The following is a 19920-nucleotide window of genomic DNA, read 5'->3' on the forward strand; positions in this document are numbered from 1 at the left end:
CCTAAAGCATTTGGATTGCCACGACTTAGGTGAATAGCATCTGATAGAACCTTCCTCTGATATTGGATTTATCTAATTCAGCTTCTTAAGTTACTTGTTTCAGAATTGCCTTTCATAAATTCAGACATTGTTACTACTTGCAATTCCACAGACACAAAGATAAAGCATGATGAGACCACTATAGGTAGTCACCAACAGTACTAACTTCCTTCATTGGAGTGGAACCATTCAGACATTCCCACATGAGTAAACCTCATTCCAAACCAGCTCTTCTGTATAAGATAAAGCAACAAGCCGGGTTTGTGTATCTTATATAATGTAGAATAAGGAGAACTGGATTGATAGTTACACTGTAAGAATTGATGTGACCCTGAAGGATACAAAATCATTATTTCAAAATTGAATTCATTTTTAATTTCTTTTAGTAATAAAAGAAGTAACAATGTCTAAAACAAATATTTATCAAAATAAAAATGAGGTCCGTATGTATTTCTACATTTGACCGTAAGTATCATTAGAAACTACAGAGACTCAAATGAACTCTTGAGGCTAAGGCTCCTAAAATAAAGAATAACATTTTAAGTGCAAAGCTATTACAAACTCATTTTGATATTCATTTTAATTGCAATGACTATAATGAATATACTTTGTATTCAAACAGATGTCACAACTACTGCTGCAGAAGTTCCAATATAATTCAGGCTTAGTTAAGAATGAGTAAATGGATATTTAAAATTGAATGTTACCATGAAGGAGGAAAAAAAAAAAGGTGACAGCAAGCACTAGCTCTTGAAAATAGCAAATTAAAGATTTTAATTAAATTGTATCCTTCCTTATTTTGAGATGTACGGAATACAACACTATTGAGAACATTAAATGTTGACCACTCCTTTTGCTTGCATCGGCTGTTCTATGGATTAGTTACACCGGAAAAATAAAAATCGAGACTATAAATGATGATTCAGATTTATGGGCTGAAATTTGCACTTGAAAATATTTGGAAGCTGTTTTTGGCAAAGATTAAAACAGAGCACGCCAATTCACTTTAGCTGGAAGAGTAGGTAATTATGGGTGCTGTTTTATTTCAGGGCACGACTCAAGCCCTAATATTCCTCTTTATCTCCCCTAGGATGAACTGACACCTTACATTACAACGTGAGAAATATTCAAACAGTTAATTAAAATAGTGTTTCTAAATGTGTGGGTCACAAAATGTGATCTGTGGGTTGTGTTAAAAACAAACCAAGGTCAGGCATTGCAGGATAGCGTGTTAACAGCCACCATGCTGGGTGTCATATCGGAGCTCGGGTTCTGACTCCTAGCAGCTCCACTTCCAATACAACTACCTGTTGCTGAGCCTGGGAAAGCAGCAGAGGATGATCCAAACACTTGAGGCCCTGCCATGGACATGGGATACTTCAGACAGAATATTGGGCTCCTGGCTTCACCCTGTCTCTGTTCTTGCAGCATAGAGAAGGAACCAATGGATGAAAGATAGCTTTCTCTGTCTCTCCCCTAGCTTATCATTCTACTTTTCGAGGACTTAAAAACACAACAAAACAAGCGCAACAACAAAAACGTCAAAAATCTCATCAGAGCATGGGAGTAACGCCAGGAAGTCAGCATTTTGAGAAGTAGCCTGGAAACTCTGATGCACACTGCTGCATCAAGATCTCCAACTGTAGGCTGAATGGGGTGTGTTTAAAGCCACAGTATATTCATTTGCCCAAATGAGCAAACATTTATTATAGATAGAACCTATATGAAGGAGGTGTTAAAATAGCATATCCAAAAGGACAGGAAGTAGAAATTAACCAATTTTTAAAGTATGATAATAAGTAATAACCCAAATATGACTAGAAACATAAAGAAAATACTATGCTTTTATTATGTGGATTCAAAAAGCACTCAATTTCAATCCAGCAGCTCTTCTGTTAATCACGGTGTCTGGAAGTTGAAGAAAGTGGCCTTTCCTACTGTTAGAAGGTATAATGAACTTATTGTTAAAAAATAAATGTTCATATGTTTTGTGTTGGAAAATCCAGGATGCAAATGTAGGCAGGTGAAGTTTTCAATCCATCCTCCACTTGAATTCTCCTGGTGCCTACATTTGTGAGTCAATCTTATTTCTAAGCCATATTGTGTTTTCAAACCAGCAGAGCAAAAATTCAAACAATGGAACTTTTGAGTTTAGTAAAAGTAACAAGAAAATTAAGCTGAAACTAAAAAGATTTTCCTGGTCAGCATTTTTCTTTCCCCCGTTTCCCAACCCTGGGTACAAGACCAATGAACTAATATCTGTGAACGGAGCCTCATTAGGAAAAATTCACTTACAAAACAGAATGAAGACAACATGATACGATTCACGAATGGCTCCAAGTACCCTTTGTCACTGAATTTTCCTAGCACCTGTAACAGGATCCATTTCATTGAAGTGCTACAAAAATTAAATACGGTTGAAGAAAACAGTTAGGCTGTAGGGGCCATAGGATTTCCATTGGCTAATAGCAGTGGTTTGCAAGGAGTGATCATTTATAAACACATGTGCAATATACACACACATATCTGGACACCACAAACCCCGTGTTTCTTAGATGCAAATCACATGTTGGCATGTAGACCCAGGGGTGTAGTTTTCTGTCAACATCTTGAATGCACTTTCAAGATCCCTAAGCTATACTGACTTTCCTTGCTAAAAAACAAAGTGTTGCAAGTCTAATTTGTGGCACCTCTGCGCTCCATGGTGCTAAGACAGTCTTGCACACCCTGAAATACTGTGAAAACCAGCCATTCACAAGCAGCAACACAGGGCTAGGTTCTAGGCTGGGTTCCCTGGGGCAAGCAGATCCTGTTCAACGACTGTAGACAAGAGTAACTCTGAACGTGCTTGCTCTTCTGTGTGCCACTTACCTGCAGACCACCGCAGCATGCCTTCACATTGCACCAAACACAATAAGGACCCCAGAGGGAAGGATCTGAACTTTCGCAAGGAGCCATGATAAACTTGCCCAAAGCAACTGGTGGTGACTAACTCCCAGAAACACTGAAATGTACACAAATGCATATCCCCCACTTTTTTTTTCTTTAAAAAAAATCCTATACATTTAAAATAACAGGATCTTTAAAAACACCATACATTCTTAGCTTCATTTCCCCCCCAGAAAACAAAGCAAGTGTTCATATTTTACTTATTTGCAGCTGCCTGCACATGAAGATTGGACTGTAAAATAACGAACCACACCTGTTGGATTGTTTAGGCGAATCCAAGCACCAGCTGAGAAAGTAATTAAAAGGAACATTCCATTTTCCTCCTACCTGGGGTGTTCAGCAGCCTGGACATCTTGCAGAAATAGGAGACATACTGCTCACAGTACTCGGCACTGCTGGTGATGGCATTGATCTGATCCATGGAGGCGCTGTACATGAGCTGTGTCACCGAGTATTTTTCTGGGTTGTAGCCCACCACAGTCGTTTGCATCTGCAGGTCATGAGACACGATGGTCCACACTTTGTCCTCTTTGGGGAGAACAGAGAGCATGACAAGGGTGGTTAGCGTGCGAAGAATTCTTCAAACATCACCAAAAAATGGAGCTGCACTTTAATCGGTGTTTTCACTGAACTCTCTCTCTGCAGAACAGTGCTAAAAGTAACAAGTTATTTTAAACAATGTTTTTTTTTCTTTATTTTTTAAAGAAACATAGTACAAGCACTGTGGCTAATATTAAAAAGAATCCAATTTTTTTAGGGAAGCATCATTCAAAGCAATTCTGAATGAAAGAGCAACTATATTTTGCAACACCAAACTTTGGTCAAATAAGTTTTTAAAAATTTAATATCATAAAGTGTATAAATTATTTCCAGTGTTTATGAAAATACAGCAAACTGTAAAATCTCCATCATTCCATGTGTCCTTGTATGTACATCTGTTTATTCTGAAAATGTGGAAACATTTGAAAGAGATAGGATAGCACGTCAACTCTTCAGTAATGTTTCCATCAAACAAGTATTGTTTTTTTAAAAAAAACTTGTAAGGTTTTATTTTTCTTTACCAAAAGGCAGATTGATAGAGGGGAGAGACAGTTGAGACAGAGAGAAGGAACGTCCATCTACTGGTTCGTTCCACAAATGGCCGAACGGCTGGAGCCGAGCCAATCTGAAGCCAGGACCCCAGAGCCTCTTCCGGGTCTCCCACAGGGGTGCAAGGTCCCAAAGCCAACCTCTACTGCTTTCCCAGGCCACAAGCAGGGAGCTGGATGGGAAGTGAAGCAGGCAGGACACGAACTGGTGCTCACAAGGGCTCTTGCATTGCAGAGGTTTAGCCAATCAAGCCACTGTGCCAGGCCCCAAATACTTAAGTTATACATATACTGTTTCATCTGACTATGTAGTGACACATTTTCCTGAGAAAATGGACTTATGTAAATATCATAATTTCTAGCATAAAGTCTTACAAAGGATATTTATCTTTTTGTAAGATTTCAGACATTTCCCAAATGCGATTTATCGTATAAATTCTAATCCTTTTGAATTAAATACCCTACATAGATTTGTATTTACACACTCAGTGTAAAAGAGCATGTCACAGAACTTTTGCTTACATATTCAAAGGGAAGCAGTATGATTTATTCTCTGAACTTAACCAATAAGCTTTTCCAAGTAGGATACAAATAAAATGAATAATTAAAAAATCATAAGATTTTGTGAAAGATGGCAAATTGTTCTGGACAGTTTTTTTTTTAAAGATTTATTTTTATTATTATTTTTTTTATTGGAAAGGCGGATATACAGAGAGGAGATACAGAGAGGAAGATCTTCCGTCCGATGATTCACTCCCCAAGTGAGCCGCAACGGGTCGATACTATGCCGATCTGAATCCAGGAGCCTCTTCCGGGTCTCCCACGTGGGTGCAGGGTCCCAAAGCTTTGGGCCGTCCTCGACTGCTTTCCCAGGCCACAGGCAGGGAGCTGGATGGGAAGTGGGGCTGCCGGGATTAGAACCGGCGCCCATATGGGATCCCGGGCGTGCAAGGCAAGGACTTAACCACTTGCGCCACCGCGCCGGGCCCTGGACAGTTTTTTTAAAAAAAAAATTCCCATTCTAGCTTAGTCAAAAGCATCTAAAATGGTTATCTAAAACAATATCCTTTTTCCATCTGTTTTGGTTGAGATGGTACCATTTTCCATGTTACACTGTCTCTGCTGTTCTATAGTCCTGGCCTCTGCCATCACAGTCCCCATCTTTATACAAGGCAACATCTCGGCTTTATTAGCAAGGACATTCATAGCACGGTCACTGTACCACTGGTCATGACAATAATATCTATCTTGTAGGCATATGCTGGTTCAACAAGGAACTAAAAGTAGGGTGATGTGACCAAACATGGTAAAAACACTGACTGAATCACCTGTGTAGGAGCCACTTCCCACAACACATCTAACACAAAACACTGTTCAGTACCACTTGCTGCTGGTATTTCTGCAGTAGAGAAGGACCTGTGGCTTATCTGAACTGATGGAGTCACGCCATCCACATCCCTTTCATAAGTGCAGCTAGGAGATAAGCTGGCACAGCTTCAAATTCTAACACCATGCTGGGGGATCACAGACTGACATGCTGTGAGCCATGACTTCTTCTTGATCTAATTTCAGTTCTCATGGCTTTCCAAAACTTGATTGCACCAAGTAGATTTATTGCATGAGGAACGGGTACTGCATGTTTGAAATTTACAAACACACAGTGCTTTGGTTCACCATCCCTTATTCCTGACTCAGCTTGGGGACAAGCTGCAATGGGAACTGTTCTTTTATTTCAGCTTCAAGGATGCCCAGACAGAAGGTGTTGTCCCCTCTCTGCCTTGACTGATACACCGTGAAGAGTGACAGTCCCTGGGGTATCCCCTACCCATTATACTGTGCCTGGAAGGACCAAGTTGAAACGTAAGAGAGTTCCTGACAACACCTCCAGTGCCTTCCTGGGTGTGCAGTTAGAGCTCTGTCACCTGGGACAATGTATAACAAGGCTCCGTGTGTTCCACTCCCTGACTCTGGAGTCTATCCGCCCTCCAGCAGAGGAGCCTCCGCCGCTTCCTGCCCGATCTATGCTGTCCCAAGCTGCTAGGTCTCCAGAACATGCTCCTCGCTCTAATCATAACATACATCCTCGTCTTGTCGACAAATGTTCTCTTCATCCTGACCTTTCAAGCAAAATTAGACATTGCACTCTCTGGCTATGGAAAGGCACTAGATGTGAGGGATAAAGCAAATAAGTAATTATCTCAGTACTTTAGCACCTGAAAATCTCCATGCGGCAAAAGAAGATGGGTAAGGTTAAATAAGATACGTAAGCTTTAATAAAGAGCTTCAGATACTTGGGAATTAATTAGAAGCATCACTATGAAACCAAGATAATGTTGCCTTTGGAAAAAAGGACGCAGGCAAGAAGCAGTCTCTACTGCCAGAGCATCATCACGAAATGTAATTTTCTCATAACTGACAGTGATCCCTGAAGAAATGACTGATTCCAGGGCTGAGGACGTACAGCATGAAGGACACGTCGGGATGGTATCCTCACATCAGAAATAAACAGGCCGTGAGAGACTTAGTGCTACTCAAAAGCGCTATGGCCTGATAAGGGACAATTTTAACATTACTACAAAACAAACACAATGAATTAGAAGTATATTTAAATCTTAAAAACTTGCAAACTTTTACAAAGTGTTTAATACTGGATGTTAGTGATACCTTATTACTTTGTACAGTGACAAACAAACTTAGTATATATGTAATAAGTAATTGACCTCTCCTATGATGCCAAAATACATACCACCTTTATGAAAATCTTTCAGCCCATAAAAGGTTTAATGATAAATCGGTGTCTTACTCTTTTGTAAGGTTTTATCAACCCTGATCATGGATGCTAATGCAATCAAAGAAATCCTAGAGATGGGATATCACTGGCTGCTGTAAGCACAGGGCTGTTGACAAAAATTAAGCATGAATTTGAACGAACATTTTGAAGTGTTCGTATATACTAGAGCGATTAAAACAATGTAATGTAAAAGAACTGCCAGAACAAAGGCTACCTGAACACAAGCCATTGGTGTTGAACATCCTAGCTGATAACTGAGGCAGCCCTCAGTGTGCAACTGGCCGCTGGCACATACAATGTGGATACTATGTAACACCCAAGAGTTCGCGTCATGAGCACAGCACAGACTGGATGGTGTGGCAGTTTGTCACACTACTCAGAATGATACACAATTCAAAAATTATGAATTGTTCATTTCTGGAATTTTCTCTTTGTTGACCAGGTGACCGAAACCATGGAAGATAAAATTGCAGCTCACCTTTAGACCAGAGATGGTCTCCCCAAGAAACTGTTGAAGTTATCTGGACAATAGGATGCTGGACTCAATGCTTGGTATATGTTTGTGAAGAAAGAATCTGGACTTAATTTGATCTGTAATACTACAACAAGGTGGAGGAATCCACCATGGGGGCGGGGCATGAGGAGGGGTTGGGGGAATCCCAGAGCCTATGAAACTGTGTCACATAATGCAACGTAATAAAAAAAAATGCAGCTCAGCACAAACTACATCTGGAATCAGAGTACCCCTTGCACTGATGCCACCACCACCACCACTGATCAAGGCCAGCCTGCCTCTCACTGCATTGCCTCTATGCCTCCTCAACCCGCTCCACTTCCCCCTCACCCTCATCTTGCCGTCATCTCTCAACACAAAAGCCAGAGCAAGTCACATGCCTCTACTTGGCTCAGCATCCTCAAACGGCAACAAGGCTTGCTTCACGTCCTCAAAACAGCTACAGTCTTGCACCTCTGGCAGCCAGCTACTGTGCAACCCTCCCGGTCAGCTCTGCGCAGCCATTTGTCAACAGTCAGCCCGCCTCTGCACATTTCTCAGCACCTCAGGAAGAGCCCTGTGAAACTATGCTTTCGACTTTTTCTGTCCGCAGACCACAGAGTCCATTCCTGCTGATATCAACTCCAGGGCTACCTGTTTCCCACCCAGAATGGGGATGGGGCACCCCATTTCCAGTCCTACTTCTCAAGGACATTTCAGAGTTGGTGGAAAGATGGAACTAAAAGTTGTTTATTTTGCTGCAAAGATGTTGAAATTCATGGATTTTTAAAAAGATTTATTTTATCTTTATTACAAAGTCAGATATACAGAGAGGAGGAGAGACAGAGAGAAAGATCTTCCGTCTGATGATTCACTCCCCAAGTGACCGCAATGGCTGGTGCTGTGCCGATCCAAAGCCAGGAGCCTCTTCCGGGTCTCCCACACAGGTGCAGGGTCCCAAGGCTTTGGGCCGTCCCAGAATGCTTTCCCAGGCCACAAGCAGGGAACTGGATGGGAAGTGGAGTTGCCGAGATTAGAACTGGTGACCATATGGGATCCCTAGTGTGTTCAAGGTGAGGATTTTAGCCACTAGGCCACTGTACCGGGCCCTCCAAGGACATATTTGCGGAAGTCTTACTTTCATGAACTTTTGTAAAAACTGCGTGTATTTTTCTGTCTTACATTCATCTGCATCTGACTTGTGCTTATCATAATTACTTTTTTATATGCCTGCCTCCTCACACTGAAAGAGAAAATTTCAAGGACTGGAACATAGTATGTCTTCCAAAGCACCGAGTAGAAAGATGAATAATAATGAATTGACAAAACATAAACAGAAGGAAATACTTGAAGATTGGTTTGTCTGCCACCCGGGCTCTGTTATAACCTCTTAACCCATCACTTCCCTCCTCTAAATTTTACTCCTAAGCAGCGGCAGGACTCGTCTTTAGAATATGTTGGTAATATATATATATATATTATACATATATAATATGTATAATATATTGTATGTATATATATATATATACAATGGGATATTATTCAACTAGAAAAATAAATTTTATTATTTCCATCAAAATTATTTCAACTGGTTGAGATTTTACTGAGTGAAAGCAGACAGAAACAGAAAGACAAATTCCACACAACTTCCCCTTCCATGTCCATATTAAAAGAAAAACAAATAAAAAATAAAAAGCAAGTGTTCATCTGTTCAGTTTTGTTGCTAACACAGTATTTATTAAACAAAATCTTCTTAAAATGTCTTTCAAACACATTATTAAAAATCATCACTACTATACTTTTGATGATCTTTGACTATTTTAAAGTTTTATAGGATTGAAGTTGAACACTTTCCATTTGCTAATTACAGACCCAGCCTATATTCCTACTGAATATCTACATTCTAAATTTTTACATCGAGCTCTTAATTTAATGGAGTTTTGAGCCTTTGGCTCTGATGTAAATGAAAAATGTTATCTCAAAAAAAAAAAGAGGCAAAGATAAAAATAACAAAAGAAAAAAGATACTGCTGTCTGGTTCCTTCTCAAATCCACGGAGGCGAGTTCAGGGACGCAGCCTCCTGTAGGGGAGTGATTTTAACAGGTTTGTTTCTGTTTCATTTTAGGGCCCATCCACAGCAAACAAGCTGTTGTGAACTTCAGCAAGCTTGCCATTTTCTGGAATGATTTCCATGACGTTCTGATTTTCATTTAAATCCAGCTCTACAGATTTGCCTTTAAGTAATTCAAGGTGCATCAATGAAATCAGGTTTGTTTTTATCTCTTTTCTCCTATATTCGGCCTCTGCCCTATCACTTCTGACACAACTTCCAATTTTTTTAGATAAGAAATCTCTATCAGGATCTTTGGCTTGTGGCACTAAGTACTCAAAGTGTTCCTTAAACTCAAGCGGAAACAGCATTTTCACTTGACTCCTTTATAAACTTGCTCATATTGAGCAGTGTTCCTAAAGGCAAGCATTCTTTTAAACAAGTCAGTCAAATTGGTCCTCATTCAGATCGTGTGCTCTATACTTAAATAACTTTAAAATCAGCAGGGACTTTGGGTTGAGGAGTTCCTAACACATTGTTCCTGGTGATGACTCAGCTGGATACTCTTTTTCCGCCACTCTCATTGACGTGTCCATTCTTCATGTTTGTTTAACAGCAAATAGTACTGAACGCCTAATGCATGACAGATGTGCATTGGCGCAGTATGAAAACCTTGGTGAACATGCCCGGCACAGTGGCCTAGTGGCTAAAGTCCTCGCTTTGAACGCCCCAGGATCCCACATGGGCACCGGTTCTAATCCCAGCAGCTCTACTTCCCATCCAGCTCCCTGCTAGCGGCCGGGAAAGCAGTCAAAGATGGCCCAAAGCTTTGGGACCCTGCACCCGTGTGGGAGATCCAGAAGAAGTTCCTGGATCCTGGCTCTGGATTGGCATAGCATCGGCCGTTGCACTCACTTGGGGAGTGAATCATCGGACGGAAGATCTTCCTCTCTGTCTCTCCTCCTCTCTGTATATCTGACTTTCCAATAAATAAATAAATCTTTAAGATAAAAAAAGAAAGAAAACCTTGGTGAACGAGTGATCATACATTTTGGAGATTTCATAGTTGTATTCACTCTGATGGGAAAGCAGAGACAATAAATGAAACAATGTTAACTTTAACATGTGATAAAGAGGAAGGGCACTAGACTGAGAAATGAAAGGATAAGATCTTAAATACAAGCAAAACCTTTACAGACCTTGTTCAAAGAGTGAAGTTTGAATAAATGAAGCAGTTATCGAGCAGGTCATGCGAATGTGAGACACAGGGAATGTATGTACAAATGTGCTGGTTCTAGAATCTTCCTGATGTCATTCCAGTATGCAGAGAACCCAAAGAATGAGAAAGGGAAGAACAGGAGGGATTGAAGTGGGAGAATGGGATGGGGTTGTGCTTTCATCGGTAGAATTTTCCACTCCAGGATTGAGATTGTCTTACAAAGGGGAGGAAGATTTTGTTTGGAAAATTAATCCCCTCTGGCTTTAGATGTTGACATACTGTTCTTTGCTTCATTTAAATATGTCAGAGATGTTTTTAAAGAAATAAATACAAATACACATGTGTATTTCCTATGGAGATTTTATATGTTTTAATGGTGTCATGACATTTCAAGATGATTTCTATGGTAATTGTCAGCACATAAAAAAGTAATAGATAACCTCCACTTTGATGGTATGAGACAATTACTGGTGATGCATTTTGCAAATTATTTTTATGCTCATATATTATATACTGCAATGCTCCTTTGGAACCATTAAATCTTAAGTGAAAAATGCACATTAACAATTTTGCTGATATCCAGAAACTGTAATAAAGCAAATGGCTGTATGCATACATTTGATAGTTATCATAAGTGGAAAATTAAGAATCTAATTCCCATATTTAGTGTGTTACTATAATGTACATAATCAGATATATGCGTAAAGCAAATAGAAAGCCTATAACTTGGAAATTTCTATGCTTCATTTTCATGGGAAGTAATTGACAAGGGTAATGACTTTCGATTTTGTCTCTGGATTTCTGTACTAGGAAAATACTCCTTGTGACTACAAACTTAGTAGCTATTGCTTCTTGGGGTCACCTATTTAAAAACTTTCATACTGTATAATGTTGCAAATACAGTTGATCTCACAGTACACTTTAAACACGGGGGCATACACAGAATGTACTTTAGAGACATGTTCCTATCATTGACAATAATAACGTCCTCCACATGAACCAGCTCCGTTACACTGACAGGAGGACATTAGGAAATCCCTCTGCCAACTCTGTGGGTCCACTTATGTCCTCATCCTATCAGTCATTCTCAAGTCATTTTCTTCATGAGGACCCAATTCCTCGCATGGCTAGAGCTCTGATCAGAGACTCATAAAGCTGGGAAATGACCAGTTTAAAAAATCAACACTTATTTCCCCCAGAATGCGCCCAGTTTCTTAATCATGTACACAGCTGGGTTCTAACTCCCCTTCATACATGATCCACAGTTAACACAACTGCACAGATCTGTGGTTTTTTTCATGGTAAAAAGTCCAATCTAAGTCAAGTTCAATGGCAAAAAATGTCCTTACATATTGAACAGGCAGTTGATAGTTGTTTTTTGGGGATTTCTTTTTTTTTTTTTTTTTTTACTTTTTAAACAGTAGCATCAGGATCAGGTTCATGCCTGAGTTGGCAAGCCAACAGGTTTCCTTTTGGTTTTGCCGTGACATTATCCTTCAAATAACACAAATCAACTGACGTGAGACACTCATTTTAGTTTTAATTTGCGTTTCCCTGATGATTAGTAAAATTTAACACCTTTTAAAATACAATGTTTTATATTTATTTTGGGTTTTCTAATGTGTTGCATACAGTTGTTCATCATAGCCCCTGATTAGCCTTCGTGTCCCTGTAAGCATCCTATCCAGATCTTTTTCCTGTTTTAATTGGATAGTTCTGGTTGCTATTTATAAGCAGCTCAAAACACTCCCAAACCATTCTTTGTGAAACAAGCAATTCACAGCAATTTTATGCCACTCCTCAAACTGTGGACTGTGTTTTTGTCTTAGTTTAGGTTTTCTTGTTTGTTTTGGTTGCACAGGCATTTGTTGGTTTGATATAACCCTAATGTTGGGTACTTTCGTTTCCTAACCTCAATGTTGGTGCTTTACCCAAAGTGAAGTGTTGTCTACATATTTATTCTTTTTTATTTAAGATTTATTTGATTCTTCAGATTGCTTCAGTACTAATCTTAGTATTACTTTTTCTTGTTCCATGCATTCCATGAATGTTATTAGCATTTAATGGAGATCGCAATGAATCAATAATCTTTTTCGTTAGTGTATATATTTTATTAATATTAATTCTTCTGATTAGTGATCATAAAAATTTCAAATTTTTTAATGTATTTTTTGTATTTTTGAAAAAACATTGCTTAATTACTTTCTTTGTACAAGTCTGTACATTCACAGCAGTTTAATTTTTAGAAATAATCTGTTAATTTATCATAAAATAGGATAATTTCAGCATAATTAAGCTGTGCATCCATAAATTACAATTCCCGTATGTTGAGTACAAGCAAAACACTGCAGATGACCAGGAAGAAAATGTTGAATACAATAAAGTGTTCAAATAATTTGTCATGAGATATAATTTGCTTCTTAGATTGAAAAAATTAAATGCTTAAAATGATCACTTCTCTTTAACATTAGGCTACAATGTTAGCCATTAAAACAAGAGAAGTAAAGTAATATGTATATATATTATATACATTATATATATATAAATATATATATAGACAGGAGAGAGCTGACAAACATCAAATCTATTAGAAAAATCTTTCATTTGATAAATATTGCACCATGGAAGAGCACTATGAGGGTATTTCAAGAAGTGTGTGCAAGAAAGAATTTTAAAATAAGATCACTCTGGCATAAAACAAGTAAAAATCCAAGCATTTTTTCATAATAAGTATTTGCTGTGAATTTTTGGAAGCTTTCTCATATCTCCCAAGGGCCCGGTGCAATAGTGTAGTGGTTAAGGTCCTCATTTTGCACTCCTGGGATTCCATATGGGTACCAGTTCTAATCCTGGCATCCCTGCTTCCCATCCAGCTCCCTGCTTGGGAAAAAGCAGTCGAGGATGGCCAATAGCCTTGGAACCCTGCACCAACATGGGAGACCCAGAAGAGCTCTTGGCTCCCGGCTTCAGGTCGGCTCAGCTCCAGCCATTCACCCCAAGGAGTGAATCATCAGACATCAGATCTTCATCTCTGTCTCTCTTCCTCTGTATATCTGACTTTCCAATAAAAATAAATAAATCTTTTAAAAAAATCTCCCAAAATAACATACTTAAAAGTATAATCCATGATCTAATAAAGCAACATCTCAATGATAAAAATAACTCTTCATAAAAGGCAATTTAAAACTTTATTAATATTAGTAATGAATACCCATACAAATGAAGAAATATTTTGTATTCAAGCAGTGGAAGAATCAATATCATAACAATCTTAATTCTCCTAAAATTAATCTATGACCTAAATGTGTTTTAAATCAAAATCCCAATAATTAGCCTGAGCATTTGTGTATAAGCAGAACTAAGCAGCCAGCTGGTTGGAAACTTTGCACAGAAGAGCCAAGATAAAAGAATAATCAAGACTTCCTTTAACAACAACAATGTGAACAGAATGGCGTATGAGAAAGCAGGATTTACGGTAGATTATACTCAGGCCTAAACAGTTGTAACAATGACAATGGATTTTATAATTTTGAGAACCTAGAGCAGAACCAATGTGTATATGGAATCCTGACATTTGTTGAAGATGACATCACTAAGAAATTTAATTCCTGATGGATGAAAAGTTCTAAGGGAAAAGAAAACCTTCAAAATACCTTAAGGAAGAAATATAACATGATTCCTATTATTACTTAAATAAGGCATAAATTAGCACATTTTAATAAAAAATGAGAAATCAAATTTTGTTAAAATTATGTCATCTTCTGTATCAAGACAATATAAATCAAGTGACAAGTTTCATCAAGAAAAAGAAATCTGTAAGATATGCACATGTATATACACATTTCAATAATTAATATTGAGCTATCTAAAGAATGTTTGAAAGCAGAAAATGAGATACCCGAGAAGAGAAATGGGCAGAGGATGTGAAAGAGTAATTTACAGATTTAGAAACTAAATGGTCAGCCAGTGAATGAAAACACGCATTTTCTTTTGAAAATAAAAATTCAGAGATTTCAATTTTTTTAAACTTATTTTGATTGAGAAGGCAAATTCACAGAGACGAAGAGACAGAAATAACAAAGACCTCCCATCTACTGGTTCATGTCCAGTACAATTGGTAGGGCTAAGCCAATCTGAAGCCAGGAACCAGAAGCTTCTTCTGGGTCCCCGATGTGGGTGAAGGGCCCATAGCCTCGGGCCATTCTCCACTACTTTGCCAGGTCTAAACAGAGAGCTGAAAGGGAAGTGGAGCAGCCCGGACAGAAACTGGCACCTCTATGGGATCTTGGCAGCACTTAGAAGATGGCATGGAGCCACAGCACCAGGCCTCATATTTTCATGTTTGTCATATGGATGAAACAATTTTGGCTTTATCTAGAATTCATGAAAAATGTAAATACTTAAAACTTTTATGTGCTGATTTTTGTAACCACTTTGGAAAACATTTTGACTTTAATAAATTTGAGAGTACAACTTACAATAACAATTATTTCTAGTTGCATCTTCTGGGGGAATTCTTGAACGTTTGTTTCCATTTTATTTTTGATGATGATTACATAGCTTAGAGGGAGGTTTGCCCTTGTGGTCCACCAATTAGGGTGGTGAGGGTGGAGGAATTGGGGAAAGTAGATGGACAGCTGTCTCCAATCTCCCATTTTATTCTGATATCTGGGGGAAACGGAGAGAGAACGGGAGAGGGCTGCTCCCAGCAGCCCAACTGCATTAGGATTCCAACTTTCCCCCAGGATTGGGGGAAAGCCACCTGATGTCATACCCAGTACGGAGCATGATTCAAGGATATCACTTAAGTGGCTTTGATAGTTCTGAGATGCTGTGGATTTTGTTGCTTTAAGGTTGAAGAAATCATTCCAGGGCCCACTGGGTGACACAATCCACCTTAGAGTCTCAGTTTTCCTAGATACTTGCCTGGGAGAGCTGTCCAGTCTGTTCTGCCCTCCATGATACTAGAGGCTCTTTGCAGACCTCAATAGACTGATTATAATGGCCCTCACGAGCATCTGGGCATGCCATCCACTGCACAGGTTTTAGCAACTAGGAAGACTCAGTTCTGACACATGCATTCCATGATCAGACCACATATTCTGTGATTTTCCCTGTGGTTGGGGTTCTAGGTCCAGTGATCCAGTTTGGGGGTGGATCCCCAAAGAAACCTCACCACACGTGACACCAGACCTGACTCTTATGTGTGCCAGCCAGTGCGGGGTCTGGTTCAGTCTATCAGCCTATACACACACATACACACTGATGCTTGCAGTCACCTGGTCAATTTTGTCTGCAGCCCCATCTCACAGGCAAACCAGTGGATGCTGTGAATCAGCCTAACCCTACCCAACACACACTTGGCGCTCACTTACAGTAGTAAGAACTGCAATCTAGTCGGAGTTATCCCCAATAACCCCCACTAAACTTGCCCCCAGTCCTGGTTCCTTTGCATGCCAATACTTAGAGCAGACTGGTTGAGTCTCTCCCACATTCCATTCAGCTCTCATACACATCAATGGATATTGGAGCCTAGCTCCACTCAACCAACTCCACTATCCAACCCACACTCATGCCAGCCTGTGCCACCACCTGTCTAACCAGGCCGGCCTCCAGGTCCTGGTTTTCATGCTCACCAGTAGGAGCTGCTTCCCATCAGAGAGGTATCCACAGTTTCCCTACCTGACCCTCAGCTGTCCAACCAGGCTTGCTCCCAGCCACAGATCTTGTGCATGCCAGAGGGAGCTCCAATCCAACCCAGCATAGCCCATCACCCAGCTTGGCTTCTACCACCAGATGCTACAGCTTGGCCCAGCACACCCCTAGTTTCAACTTTCATTGGTTGGTGCTGCATTCTAGCCTAGCATTGCCCAGCCAGCCCCGGTTCCTGGTTTTCATGCATTAGCCTGGTTGATGGTAGGTGTGATAGTCTAACCTTGCCTAGCATATCTTGTGCCACATCCTGGTTCCCACACATGTCATTGTGCCAGGAACGCCCCCTGCAGAGCCAACCCACATGCCTGCTGACAAGTGAACATCCTTGCATGTCCTAGTCAACACTCCGCCCTGATTCATACGTAAACCAGCAGGAGTGACAACCTACTAGGGGAATTTCCCAAGTTCGTCCCCTAGGCCCACACTCTGTCCCCTCACCCTGCAGGCTGTTCAACAGTGTTAGCCTTTGTGCTGCTAGATGGTGCGGTCTGGCCCACTCCACATCCAGTTCTTGGGTTGCCTGCAGGTGCTACAGCCTGGACCAGCCCAGCCTGTTCCCAACTTCAGTACCCATGAGTACTGTTAGGTTGTATGATCATGTCTAGCTCAGCCTGTCACCACCTCAGCCCTCGAGCAAACTAGCTGTTAAGTCATTCTCACAGGGCAGAATCCCCCACAGGTTCTGCTTGGGACCCAGTTATCTCATAAGCTGGTTAGCATCATGGGCCAACCTGACATGTTCCACAACCATACCACCTGCTCACTGTTGGGTACTGTGGTTGAGCCCTACCAGGCAGGCTCCCCAACCATGCCTATGTTATAGGCTGGTAGGTGGTGGTTGATACCAACAAGCCTAACTCAGGTCTCTGCCCATGGGTGGGTGTATTGGTTTGGACATAAAAGTTCCCCTCTCTGAACTACCTGGTCTCAGCCACCTAATGAATTATTATAGATTATTTGAAAAATTAATCAGCTGATGGTACTCCAAAAGTCAAAATATTGAGTAGAAAATAAAGTTAAATCATTTACAGTAAGATACCTTAAGAAGACAAAATATAAACGAGAGTTTCAAAGCTTTGAGGAAGGAGGACAAGATTGGCAAAACACATGGGCTCTGATTTTATATTTGACGCTGTATGAGTTCTTTTTAATCTCTGTGTTAGATTCATACCAGAAACGTTTAATATTGATGCAAAAAATGTACATAGTTTATTTGTATATTGATATCTATATTTAGAACACTAAATAACAAATACTGCTCTTTTTGGTAACAATATGTATACTTTAATCAATAATTTAGAGAATAGTATTTGAAAGTATTATTTTTAGTAATTTAAAGCATTAGTCTACACAATTGTTTATGAAACAGAACAACTCAACATAATGTCCCATATTTTTGGGACATCGACTTTAACTGGTAAAATACATACATATTTTGCCTTTTTAATCGTTCTAAGAATGTAATAGTTGTTCCTGGTGATTTGTAACAAGATTCACCTAGAAGTTTCATTGGCCTAGTAGATCATCTTAAAGACTACAAATGCATAGATCCTTATTTTGTTTAGAAGGCCTTTTCTATAACCATTATCTTACTCATGCGACATAAATTGCTATCAGGTGTCTGCAGTTGGTCTGCTCTGCCTCCTCCAACGTGTGCTGTGTAAGGGCTGTAAGCATCTGTGTGCACCCAGCCTCCAGTGCTCTGGAAGCCAGCACTGATGGCATTCAGGCACAACAGCTCTGTATGAAGCTCAGGTGGCCTGAGCAGCTTTAACCACGTGTGCAGAAATAAGGTGTGTGAAACAGATGGATCTCTGCAGGAAACACCGAGGAAATGAGCTCCGACGGCACATGATGTTCTGCAGGTGGTGGAAAATGTTGATTATTTTTAAGCTCACAATTCCAGCCCCAAGATGGGTAACAAATCAAGCACCGTAAACAAGCATAAATAATAGTAGCTCCCTCTTACCCTCCTGAAGAACAATTTGGAGCTGATACGCGTCTTTTCTCAGGAAGACATTAGCTATTTCCTGAAAGACTATTTGTTAATGTTTGCGTTTCATTGCAGAGGTGTTAAGATTCTTCTACGATGCAGCTAGGATTACTGATGACATTTATATCAACACTTGGACAAGCTAATTTTCCCTTTTTCTCTCGCACTGGGTGGAAATGCAGTTTGTGTATATTTGATAGCCAAGAGTTCATCTGTGTAGCAACAAGAGCTTTCCAACTTGTGTTGGAAATGCTATTCTCCGATTCTTATTACTTAGATAATAATTAGGTTTTGATCCTAATTCAAACTTGGAGGCACTGACCATTCCTGTGGACCTTTATAAACAACATACTCATTATACAAAAATACTTTAAAACACAGGGAACATGCATTTATTCCAGCAGTTAAGATGGCCCTGTACCACATTCTAATTTCTGGGCTCAGATTCTGGCTCCGTGCCAATGCAGACTCTGCAAAGCAGTAGTGATGGTTCCTATCATTGGGTTCCTGTCACCCACATGCAACATCTGGTTTGTGTATGTGGCTTCTGAGTCTGAATTTGGCTCAGCTGAGGATAAGCCCTGGGTATTTCAGGCATTTTAACAATGAACCATCCAAAGTGACCCATTTTTCTCTCTGTCTCTATCAACCAAAGAAACAAACAGCTCAGGGACTGGTGTTATGGCAGAGCAAGCTAAACTGCAGCCTGTGCTGCCAGCATCCCCACTGAGCTCCACTCTGAACTTTGGGGCTGTTCCACTTCCAATCCAGCTTCCTGCAAATACTCTTGGAAAAGCAGGAGACAATAATCCAAGTGCTTGGATCTGTGGCACCCATAGGAGAGACTCAAGTACAATTCATAACTTGCACTTTTAGACTGGCCCCAGCGTCAGTCTCTGCAGCCATTTGGGGAGAATATTACCAGGTGAAAGATCTTGGCCTGCTCCACTCTCCCACTTCCTCCTACTCTGTCTCTTTCTCTGTATCTCTTGCTTTCAAATAAAGAAAGCAAAAATGAACAAACAAATCAAAACCAACATAGTCCATATACTTCATTAAAGAGAGGAGGGCGGGAGGGAGAGAGGGAAGGAGAAGTGGCGGGAGAGAGGGAGGGAGGGAGAGAGAGAAACACCTCAAGCATGTACTCTGACACCCTGACCTTTAAGTGCTGGGTGAAGATGCCTGGAGGGTTTCTTTTTGGCTGTTTTTCTGCCTGGAAGAGTTTCCTTGCAGGGCTTCAAGGCTCATACCTTACATGTTACTATGTGTTCATTTAGAGGGCATATTTCATTGAGATCAACTCTTCTCTGTCTTATTTAGACTTAAAACCTTTTAGACTTACAACCTGCACCAGCCATCACCATCTCTATGTTCCACCCCCACAGCACACAGTATTTTCTCACATGGTTTCCAAATATTTGTGTTGCTGGCTTTGTATTGTATCCCAGGTTCCCATGAACTGTAACTTCCAGAATGTCAGAGATCCATGTGAATGTGTGTTTCAATTTGTTTTACTGATGAATTGCTTTTTATGTGGAAAAGCACCCAGGAGTCTTCCAAAGTTTAATTGATTCTGTGCCAAT

At 40.2% G+C, this 19920-nt stretch overlaps 1 protein-coding gene across 1 annotated transcript in view; it reads right to left on the reverse strand.

Annotated features, from left to right (window-relative positions):
* Positions 1-19920, reverse strand: part of CNTNAP2 (contactin associated protein 2) — a 1623532-nt gene that overhangs the window by 574957 nt on the left and 1028655 nt on the right. Inside the window, exon 13 of the mRNA XM_041002153.1 lies at positions 3316-3516. Coding sequence (XP_040858087.1) covers positions 3316-3516 — 201 coding nt within the window. The remainder of the gene's footprint in view (positions 1-3315; positions 3517-19920) is intronic.

Source organism: Ochotona curzoniae, unplaced genomic scaffold (assembly GCF_017591425.1).
Source record: "Ochotona curzoniae isolate NIBS_2020 unplaced genomic scaffold, NIBS_Ocur_1.0 scaffold_2476, whole genome shotgun sequence".
In the NCBI taxonomy this organism is placed as follows: Eukaryota; Metazoa; Chordata; class Mammalia; order Lagomorpha; family Ochotonidae; genus Ochotona; species Ochotona curzoniae.